The 12,609-nt window shown below is 29.1% G+C and overlaps 1 protein-coding gene across 1 annotated transcript; it reads left to right on the forward strand.

Annotated features, from left to right (window-relative positions):
• The first annotated feature begins 5,890 nt into the window (after positions 1–5,890).
• Positions 5,891–10,609, forward strand: LOC101248624 (exopolygalacturonase-like). The gene is made up of 4 exons (XM_004248890.5): positions 5,891–6,147; positions 7,150–7,446; positions 7,531–8,052; positions 8,152–10,609. The coding sequence occupies exons 1-4, from the start codon at positions 6,016–6,018 to the stop codon at positions 8,377–8,379; spliced, it is 1,179 nt and encodes a 392-aa protein (XP_004248938.3). The 5' UTR covers positions 5,891–6,015; the 3' UTR covers positions 8,380–10,609.
• The last annotated feature ends 2,000 nt before the right edge of the window (positions 10,610–12,609 follow it).

Consider the following 12,609-nt stretch of genomic DNA (forward strand, 5'->3'; position numbering starts at 1 on the left):
TGTGTTTGCTAAAGAAGGCTCCCTAGTTGAGGTCCCATATGTTGAGCCCTCATTTTTTAAAGTCTTATGGTCAAGTCTATGATAGCTAGGTCTCATGGCATATGAATGAATAATATGAAAGAAACTATGTATTGTATGTTATGTGTTATATGAAGATATTATGTGTTGTGTGCGATACGATAACTATAATGATGCATGTCACTCTCATGGCATAACCTTCTCAATCTCAATTTGGCAACTGCACTGACTTGACTTCAAAAAAATTATGTTGTTAGGAAAGAGCTATTCTTTCTCATGCATGTCCCTGTTGTGGGCTTGCATATACCCATACTTAGTACAAGTGTGTACTAATTCAATACAAACAACTACTTTTAGGTGCAGATACAGGTGGACGGTAGGTTCTTTGTTGCAGCTATCCGAACGTCAGCATTCTTCCGGAGTTCGGTAGGTCCTCACGCTTTCGAGGATGCTACTATTTTACATTCAAGCGTAGTTTTAGAGTTGAACTAGTGGAGCATGTTCCACTAGCGTTTCTTTCCTTTTTTGGTTCAGACGGTGTATTGGTGCTATTTTGGCCGATATACAATTAATACTTAATGAATTGTTTCTTTCAGTTGCTTATCCCTTAAATGTTAGATGGTTGATGATGACGATTACAAAATATAAAAAGAATGTTTTGCAAGTATATTTAAAGAATCAAAAATTTCAAATTTTTCCGCTAAAATTAACCTATGTAAAGTAAGAATGACATTAGTAGGCTTGTTTACGACCTCTTAGAGGTCAACGACGCAGGTCTCGTTTGGGGTCTAGAATTCCAGTCGTGACATTCTTCCTTTGAAGGATCTTCAAGCCACCAATGTTCAAGTGACCATATCAAAATGCAACAACCATGAAGGATTTTCATATCCGCCATAGAGCAAGATTGAACATTTTCAATCTTTAAAGGGAACAACCTGTTTTGACTCATTTTCACAATAGCGAAAATTCCCTTAGAAGGATCAGAAAATTCCTCTATATCATTTCTTAAGATGATCACATATCCCTTTACTAACAGTTGATCGTCACTTAACAAATTAATTTTTAAAGCAGGAACAAAGAACACATTAGATATGATTTTGACATCCATTTTTTGTTCTAACCTTGATATTACCCTTTCCCATTAGGTTCACTTTGAAAGATCACCAAACTAATTGTTGACCGTAAGTTTTTATTTAAATGAGTAAAAGAAGACTTAATTCCATGCATGTGGTTACTTCGGCTAGTATCCACATTCCAAATGGTTTGCTCTTTGAGCTTGTTTTCAGCATGAACCGCCATTAATATGGTTTATCCTTCCTTATTCTCAAAAAAATTTGATTCTTCTTCCTTCTCTTTAGGCAGCCTTGTATGACATTCAGAACTATAATGCTCAAATTTATGGCAACGATAACATTCTATCTTGGATTTGTCAAAATCTCTCCCTCTACCTTTGTCGTAGTCATATTCATTATCTCTAAAATTTCTATTTTCATATTTGTTTACTCCATATCTATTGCCTCAATCTCCTTTTCCTATCCCTCTCCCTCTCCCTCTACAATTGGAAGAAATAAAAGTAGACGCCTTCAAGGCTTGCTCATCACAAATTGAATTTCGATTCATCTTCTGTTCGTGCACCAATTAAAGAGCTTTGCAATTTGTCAAGAGATAAAACATCTATATCTTTTGACTCGTCAATGTAGCAAGACATAAGCATACTTCAGCGTCAAAGAGCATAATTTTTTTCAACAATTGTGATATCGTTCATCTTCTCGCCATGGGATTGCATTTTGTTGCTAATCTCGATTGTTCAAACGCAGTAACTAATTACATACTCTCCTTCTTTCCTATGCAAGGTCTCAAAATCCCTTCTTAAGACTTGAACTTGTGCGCTCTTCACTCTATCACTGTCTTGATATTTCTTTTTCATGGAGTCTCATATATGTTTAGAAGTTTCTTTGCATAGAATAGTTTCTAAGATAGGAGGTTCAATTGAATGAAAAAAGGAAATTTTTTACCTTCAAGTCTTTCAGCTTTCTTGCTTCAAACTCTGTTGTTTGAGCAATTGTCAAGGTTTCGACTTCTGCCGGAGCACTGATACAAACTTCTACAATTGGTCAATACTCCTTCAACCTTAAAAAATTTTCCATCACCATGCTGCAATGGTCATAATGACCATCAAAACGCGGAATAGTTGCTTGCATGTAATTTCTCTCTAAAGTCATTAACTTACTGTATACTTCTATGTTGTTTTCTTCTTTTTATTTTTATAATCTAACCTGGCGCTGATTGTACTAATAGAAAAAACAGAATCTATAAATATATATATGTAAGTTGAAAGATGCTATAGAAAAGAAAGGAAATATTATTGAAGGAGTTGTTTTTTGACTGAAAGACTAAAGAGCTGTTAGTACTATTTGTTATATGCAAAAACAACTTGAAGCTAAAAATTAGGAACTACAATCCTAAAACGAAAGCTTCTCACGCTTAATTACTTCCTAAAGACTAGGACAAACATAGCATATAGGCATTTTATTTCTAACCGAACTTTAATTACTAAACTGAATTTTTAAAAACTAACAACAACATCATATATATCACAATATGAAATCATGAGATTGAATCAACGTCTGGATGTGTGATTATACACTAATTCTATCCCATCATTTTATATCATCAGATATGATTAATTCCATCTTCTCCAAAAACTATGATATTGAAATTTCATATCATGATTTGAGATATTTTTGATACAAAAATTGATCCACAAGTTCATATTTTGTTAAAACAAACCCACATTTATATCTACTAACCATTTATTTCATATGTGAATAAAATTTTGTAATCACATCATTACTTTTTAAAATTTTATTATTCTCGCCGACATAAAATATATTATTCTCACCAACATAAAATATATTATTCTCACCAACATATAGTAACTTTAACTCACACCAACCAATATTTAGCTCCATACAAAGGCTACATGTACACTATCATTTGCAAGATTACAGAGGAAGTGAAAGATATTGGGTTCCAAAGGTGTAAATAGGAAATGAAGGGTTGTGACTCACTTGAAGGGTTGTGACTTTGTCGAAAGGTTGTGACTTTTATGAAAAATTGTGTCTTTTCTAAAAGGTTGTGACCATTTGAAAGGTTTTTCCATTTTTAAAGGGTTGTGACCTTTCTGAAAGGTTGTCTTATTTCCAAAGAGTTGCGACCTTTAACCTTTGTTGGCTATAAATAGAGAGGTTTCTCTCATTTTCTGCATTGAATTCCCTTCTTTTTGCATACGTTTTTTACAAAACAAAATTAATCGATCGTGTCTGTGCGAGTGATTCGTTACTGTTATTTTAAATTTGTTGAAATTATCAAAGTTTGAGGTATTACTACTTCTTATATGGTTAACTTAGTTTTATCTTGGGAGGAATTGATTTGTAACATCGGGTACTTGATGAGATTAAATTTCTTAAGGATACACAGTCCGTTCTGTGGATTCGGATAGTTCTTTGTGTTCTTCTTTTCATCTTTTATTTTTTCTGGTTTGCTAATATGAATAAAAGCGAGCCTCAAAATGCCAACGAACTCCTTAATTATAAGCATTCGTCTGTGCGCAATATGATCGAACGGACTTTTGAACCTTTAAAAAATAGATTTAGAATACTGAAATAAGGCATGAACCCTTATGATATTCAGAGGCGGCCAGATTTGTAGGTTCTAAATTATAAAAAGGATAACGATCTGAAAAATCACAAAACACAAATTAAGTTAATGAGATGTTTGAAAGCATTGCCTTTATATTGTTATTCTAAAAACATATTTTAATTTAAAGTTCTAAAATATTATTAATGAAAGATGAATAACTTTTAAAATATAACTTTTGGATATATTTTTTATAATCTAGAACACTATTTTATTTGAGAAATAAAAATTAAATTCACCATTAATATTTTCGCACCTAAAATATTTTTACTACTTTCATTGTGACCTTGAATTATTACTATTTTCAAAAGTTTAAATTTTGAAGAGCAAATAACAATTATTCACTGTAATTGTTATCAATAAGTGGGATAATTCTAGAAAGATTAAAAGCTGATTTTGAATAGATAATTCTATGGAGTAAAAAGCAAACAAATAAGAAAAAATAAAATATAGGACAGGCGAGAGTACGTAGTAGATATCGAACGGCAGAGATCGGATGATAGGAATGTGGGATCACAGTTTTCCTTCTCCTATTTCGCATCTCCACCAACGTAATTTATGAAATATCTTCACAAAATCATTTTGGGAAGAGGAAGGTAGTCTTTTCAATAACAACAAAGCAGAAGAGAAATATCCTTAAAGATTATTGGAATAATTTACAGAAAATACTTCATCATAAATATTGTAAGGAGTTCTTTAAAGTTAGAGGCGTGTTAAAGACATTATTTTTAAGGATATTTCACCCGATATAGTGTAGCGGTGGAGCCATCGAACATATTTTTAGGGGGTTCATTCGAATTTCCTCCAGCGGAAAATTATATTATTTTTACATAGTTAAAATAATATTTTAAGAATATATAGTAGATGTCGAACCCCCTTAAGCTATTTTGTGTGTCTATTTCTTCAGATATTGAACCCCCTAATTTAAAAATTCTGACTCCGCCACTGTAGAGGTGTACTCTTAGAATTCTACAAGCTCAATATCTAACTAAGGTCTCCTTTCGTCTCAATTTATGCGGTACTTTTCGAATTTCGAGATTCAAACAAGTCTAACTTTTCATATATTTTTTATAGATCTTTTAAACATTTTAAATTATTAATTGTTGTTATTTATAGTACTTTTAACATAGTTTACACATATATAAATTTCATTTAAAAAATATTCAACATTTAATGCGCAAATTTCCATTCAAACTTAAGCTGTTTGACTCTCGAAAAATGAAAAGTGTCACATAAATCGGGACAGAGGTTAATGTGACACTTTTCGGATTTCGAATTCAAATAAATCTATCTTTAACCATAAATTTATTACATATCATTTAATTAGTTTCAACTTTCAAGTATTGTGACTTATAATACTTTTTACGTAAACTACAAATATATAATTTTCATTACAAAAAAATTGAAGATTCTACCTGCAAATATTTGATCAAACTTAAATTATTTGACTCTGAAAAAGTGAAAAATATCACATATATTAAGACAAAATAGGACAAAAGGAGAAAAGAAAAAAAAGGATTTTCTCACTATTTTACACCCACTCTACACAAGAACACACTCCATTTGTCCACTTCTATTTGTCATGTTGCGCTTTTTGAAAGTCAATTTGATTAATTTTTAAAATTAAATTATATTACATTAATTCGATATTTTAAACAAATAATTTAGATGTTCAAAAACTATATAAAAAGTACTATAAATTATTTTTTTTTGCATATCAAAATATGATGAAAAAATACATCTTATAATATTAGTTAAAGTTCTTCTAATTTGACTCTAAAATAGAAACCATCACAATTAAAAGTTAACGGAGCCAAAAATAACAAGCTGCTAAAGTCTCAGAAACGACAATTTAAAAGTATTAAGAATGAGTGTCATTAAACACACTCAAGACAATTCATTTTGGACTATTGAAGATAATTAATTTGGTCAAATGAGACATTCAACAGCAATATATTTGACTAAACTTCAATGAAAATTTCCGAGTATTAACAAAAGAAAGTAAAACTTAATTTAATAGAATAAATGTAGATAATATCATATGAATACTTCTTTTGAAATACTAGCCAGAAAAGTATATATTTTCTAAGAATGAAAGTGTTAAGCTTAGGTGGCAGTTTAATAAACTTACAATGATATTCATTCAACATAAATATTTTTACCTTCATTTCATATTAGTCAACAATAAAGTCTAAAGAATCTACATAATTTATTTTATAAAGAAAATATATTTTGAAAAAAACAAGAAGGTGTATATAACCAGAAGTTGAAAAAGCAAAATGAGAACAAAAATTAAAAATGACTTCAAAGTGTTGTTTCACAATAGGCGTTATATTAGGCCTTGTTTTTGTATGCACAAATGCTCAAGAAAAGGTCTTCAATGTCCTTTCTTATGGTGCTAAAGCAGATGGAATGACGGACGATAGTGAGGTGAGAACCAAAAAATTAACTTTTTAATGTGTTCTTAGCTATTATTCAATTCATACGAGTAAAAAAAAAAACTAAAAGATCTACGTAATAATTTCACTTACAAACTTGTTCTATTTCTTTTAGGGATGACAATGAGACGGGACAATTTAAACCTCTGTGGGGCGGGGCGGAGTAGATTTTGAGCTAGGGGGGGAGGGGGGTTGATTTTCTAAAATAAGCTTTTTTGGGGGGTGGGGGCAGGTGCGATCGACTCTTTTGCTACTTTAAGTTTATATTTAAGCTTTTGAATTGATGCTTATGCAATATTTTGGGTTGTTTTTCATTCCCAAACAACATTGTTTATTATTTAAAAATTTTAATTAAGAACTTTTTATTTATTTGATAGTGATCCAATTGAACCAAAAAACAAAAAGGGTACATAGAGGAGTTAATAGATGGGAGAAATATTTTTGGTCTTTCTGACTTTATTTCTCATATGAGAAAAAAAAAACTTTTGATATTTTGATTTGGGTTTATTTTAGATTATCATTGCAACTTCAATTTAAAATGTAAAAAGAATTGTTATGAAGAAAGTAGGAAAAACAATTCTCTTGGGAAGAATTTAAATGACGTGAACAATATTTATCAATTTTTATAAATTAATAAAAGTTAATTTAGATTATGCGGGATGGATTGATGTAGAATGGGTTTATACATAATGAGGGCATTAGTGCATACAAAAACAAGGCCTAATATAAAGGTGCAATGATGATTTAAGGCAAATCCAATTGAGTTTAGACAAATCTCAATAAAAAAAGTACAAACGGAAAATCCAATGTGGTTGAGCAAAGCTCAACAACATACATTGAGTCTAGAAGAGGGGTGTATGTGACACACGGATAAGAAATTATATATATATATATATATATATATATATATATATATATATATATATATATATATATATGACAAATTCATTGTCTAATTAATTGTTTTTTATTTATATATTTATTATGATGAAAGGCATTTTTGAATGGTTGGAGGGATGCATGCATATGGAATGGAAACGGGACATTGTTGATACCTTCAGGGGTATATATGATAAATGGTGCAGTCTTTAAAGGACCATGTAATGGATCTGTTACGACCTTTGAAATGAAAGGAGTTATTAAAGCTCCAACTGATCCTAATATATTCTGCAATACTGGTTCTTGGATTGCTTTTCAATATATTCATGGCTTAGATATTAAAGGACATGGAACATTTGATGGACAAGGGGATTGTGCTTGGGGAAAACATCAATGTGAAACTCTTCCCCATGTAAGTTTTGAATTTATAATTTATGTTTTATGCATGATATTGTTTTTTTCTAATATAATGCCTTGTTTACATTTGAATCATCAGACACTTGCATTAAATTTCGTCCATAATTTCGTGGTGCATGACATACATTCAATCAATAGCAAGGGTGTACACGTCAAAGTCTTTCAATCCAATAATGCCAGATTTAGGCATGTTCAAATAGCGGCGCCAGAAAACAGCCCTAACACCGATGGTATTCATATAAGCTACTCAACAAACATGCATATCGCCGATTCAAATATTGGAACTGGAGATGATTGTATATCTATTATCGATGGTAGTCAAAGCATCAACATTACTGGGATCACTTGTGGCCCTGGCCATGGAATAAGCATCGGTAGCTTAGGTAAACTATCTAAACCTAAAATTGTGAAGGATATACATGTCAAAAATTGCACTTTGATCAACACTCAAAATGGGGTGAGAATTAAGAGTTGGGCCTCAACGATAACCGGTATGGCTACAAATATAATATTTGATGATATTACCATTATAAAAGCCTCGAATCCTATAATAATCGATCAACATTATTGTCCGGAGAGAAACTGTAGCGGTAGCACACAGGTATCCATGCATTTTACTTTCTTCAATTTTATTTTTTTTTGTGTGTTTGGTATTGTCAGAAGTCATTTACTTTGGTTTAATTAATTAATTAATTAATAGGAAAGTTGTGTGCAAATCAAGGATGTGACATTCAATAACATAAGGGGATCTTCAAGTTCAAAAGCAGCAGTTAGTTTAGATTGTAGTGCTACATATCCTTGTAAAGGAATTATGCTTAATGATATCAACTTGGAATATGATGCCCCTGATGGTCCTGCAATATCAACATGTGCTCATGCCAATGGAAAAGCAACAGGCACCGAATTACCTCCAAGTTGTTTAAATTAAACTAGCTACCTTAAACATTATTTTTCTTATAGAAACTTTTCCTACAATGTTATTGTAAACTTATCAAGTTTTTTTATAATTTGGTTAATATATCTATCCTTTCATCAACTTTAGTGCAGTTACTTATCATATCATTCTATTATTACATTTGTATCTAAATATTGCAATAATAAAAGATCATCATTAGGCACTACATTGCAAATTGTGGGAGTCCGCAATTTGTTCTTCTTAAAGCAACTAATTTGCGAGGATTTTTTAAAGAGGCTGTTATTATTGAGTTAGGAGTCAAAAGGGCAGTTTTTTTTCTTTAAAAAAAATCAAAACAGCATATCTAAATTATTTTTAACCAAAAAGACAAAATTACTCCAATTGAAATCACTGCTCCAGCAACGTTTTTATTGAATTATTTATATTTTTTTAAAAACTGGAATCGGTGTTCCAGCGACGATTTCCTAGATTACATTGGTCTGCTTCTAATATGGAAAAAAAATTTTGATGTTCAAGTAAAAATTGATTTACTTTCTAATATAACTAACCACACTAAATATTTTTTTAACAAATCAATTTTTTAAAAAACAAAGAATTGATAAACATTTGATTATTTTTTTTGATAAAAGCGCTGCTGGAGCAGCGATTTTAGTTTAAAAAAATAAATTTGATAAAACCATTGTAAGAGCAGCGAGTTTAATTGATTTTTTTTTTTAATCGCTTCAAACAGTTCAATTTTTCCCTTTTGGTTGAAAATAATTTTGATATGCTATTTTTATTTTTTGGAAGAAAAAAGTTACCCTTTTTATTCCACACTCGGTTATTATTATCCACTAGCCGGATTAAGATTAAAAACCTCCGCTATTTGTTTACCAATATTCTTGCACTCTTTTGTGGGGGCCAACTTTTTGCTAAAATTTAGCCTTTCAATTCCTAGATAATTAGATTGCAACTAATGTATAGATCACCTTGAATATAAATTACAACATAATATAATACATAAATTATAATGAATAAAGAAGAATTTGCAGTAGACGAAAAGGCATATGAAAATCAAGACGGAATGATAATAAAAATAATATTTTCAAATTTAGAAAGAAGATATAAAAAAATAGGAAATAATTTATATTTAATGTTAGAAAAAGAATCAGCAAAATTAGAAGATTGCCTAACAGCTATGATAAGAATAACAAAAGAAAATGAAGAAATAGACAAATCAAAAGAAATTGAAAAAATTAAAATACAAGCAAAACAAGAAGTACAACATTTGGAAGAAATAAAAAATACAAGAATAAGTGAATTAGAAAAAGAATTAGTTAGGTTAAAATTATTATATGAAACTAAACAAAAAGAAAAACAGATAGAAAAAGAAAAAAAGAACTAGAATTAACTAATGAAATAAAAGAGATGGAACAAAAACTAAATGAAGATCTTGAAATAAATGAAATAGATGAAAATGAATCAGATACAATAAATGACAAAAAATCAGAAATAAGTGAGACATACACAGAAATCCTAGAACATGTAAATAAACTGAAAAAATTAGAAATAAACACAGGAAATATGAATCGACCTAGTACGTCAAGAGTTAAAACTCCAGACAATAGTCCCAGAAATAGTCCTAGAATTAGTACTAGATGGACACCACCAACTTATTATACAGAAAGTTATCAGCAATCAGATAGAACTAACGCAATATGGAATAGTAGATTAAATAAAAATTGGACACCAAAACCAATAAACGAACAATATAATTTCTTAGATCTAGATTGTGTTACAGATATAAATAAAGCAATATTACTATGGATAGGAAATATATCTAAGCAACTAATAGATAACAAAATAAAATCAACAGAAACACCAAGGTATATAGAAAGAACATTTGTAGGAACAACAAGATTATGGATATAAAATCTACCCTTAGAAATTTTAGAAGTACTTAGAAGTGACAAGAAAATAGATGGATCTCCATCAGCAACAAATATAGATATACTAGATAAATATGAATCAGCAATAAGAAGTGAATTTGGAGGTATGACCACAGATATAAGAGAACAAAACAGAGAAAAAATAATAAATAGACAACTTATGACAAAATTAGTTATATGTAAAATGTGTTATATAGAAGAATACACTTGTGCATTTAAGGAATACTATTACAAAGCAAAATACAATTTGAATGAAGCAAAAGAAATAAGACAACAATATTTTACAAAATTACCAGAACCATTTAGCACAAAAATAATTAAAGATTGGAATGATGAAGGATTAGTAGATACTTTAGGAGCTAGAATAAAATTTTTACATCAGTGGTTCATACAACTATGTGAAAACCAAAAAGAAAAATTAAAAATGGAAAAAGTACTAAACAAGAATTTAGCCTGTTGTAAAAATAAAATGGGAAAAGGGTCTGATATACCCCTCAACTTTGTCATTTGGAGCTAATATACCCCTCGTTATAAAAGTGGCTCATATATGCCCTTATCATTATACAAACGGCTCACATGTACCCCTGCCGTTACAAAATGGCTCACATATACCATTCATTTAATGGAAGTTAAAAAATTAGTTTTAAATTTATATTTATTACTTCTAATTTTTTTAAAAAAATTATTTAGGGGTATATATGATTCTTCTATCAAAGTTCAAGGTATATTTTAATTTTTTTTCATACATAAATTATTTTTTGACTTCTCTTATTATAATTATTTGAACTTCTTATTTTATTTTACTTTTTTCTTTCATTCCTTAGATTAAAGAATAAAAAATTAAACTATTTTTTCTGTGTCTATTGTAATTTAATTTCATATTCGAAGAAAAATTTGATCATCTACAATAAGTTTTACAAGAATATTAGTGAAACATAAATAAATTTGATTATCAAAATAATAATTATAAATTAGTCATTGAAATAAAAAAAAGTCAAAAAAAATATGTTTGACGAGGATTAAATTTACTTATATGGGATTATATTTTTTAGAAAAAAATAATAAAAATTTAGATTAAAATTATTATTTTTTTCATTTCCGTTAGAGGAAAAGGGTATATGTGAGTCATTTGTTTACAAGTAGGGGTATATATGAGTCACTTTCATAACAAGGGGTATATCAGCTCTAAATGACAAAGTTAAGGGGTATATCAAACCCTTTTTCCAAATAAAATAGCACCACAGTTTGGATGTACAAATAAAAAGCAAAAGCTTAAAAGGTATAAAAATTATAGAAAAACTAGAACCAAGTATAAATATAAAAAACCAAGACGGAGATATTATATAAAAAATTATAAAATAAAAAGACCATATAAACCAAAAAGAAAAATATCCCACTGTACTTGTTATAATTGCGAAAAGATAGGACACATAGTTAGAGATTGTAAGTTATCCAAAGATCCAAAAAGGAAGCAAATTGCAGAAGTAATTATAGATAATGATAAATATATGCAAATAGAATACATAGACTATGAATCAAGTGAAAACGATAGTATATATGAAGTATCAGATATAGAAACTGAAAATGAAGAAGAAATTAATTTATATAATAATGAAACAGATGATGAAATATAATGTCTGAAGATGAGATAAAAATAATATCTAAAGAAGATTATCAAAATGAAAAATTATCAGACCAAAAAATAATATTTGATAATACAATTTTTGAACAAATAAAAGGAAAAGAATTAGACTTAAGTGTTGAAAAAGTACTTGAAATACCTACCTTAAGAAATTGGTTTAAAAGGCAAAAAGAAGAATACTGTGTAGTTAGTCAGAAAGAACATATCATAGATTGTAAATATACAAGAGGAAAAGCATATATACCTATACTAAGTAAACGAATAATAAATAAAGAAATACAAGATATAAAAGCTAACACACCTATAAAATATGTACATTTAGGAGAAACAGAAATATTAATAAAAGCTTGTTTTAGGGAAGGAATAGATACGCCTATTGAAATATACTTAGCAGATGACAGAATCATACACCCTATAGAAAAAAGTGTAATTAGTGCAGTAAAAGGAAACTTAATATACCAAAAATTTAAATTTATAATAAGTGTCAATTATACAGTAGCATTAACAGACAGAAACATAGATAAATCATTAGTATTATATTGGAAAATGTCTGGAATAGAGTTAGCACCAGACAGTAAAATATTTACAGCAAGATGTAAAAACTTATATATATTAACAACAAAACATAAAATAACGTCAAAAAACAAAATTGATAAAATAAAGATAGAAAAT

This window comes from Solanum lycopersicum, chromosome 10 (assembly GCF_036512215.1).
Source record: "Solanum lycopersicum chromosome 10, SLM_r2.1".
Classification (NCBI taxonomy): Eukaryota; Viridiplantae; Streptophyta; class Magnoliopsida; order Solanales; family Solanaceae; genus Solanum; species Solanum lycopersicum.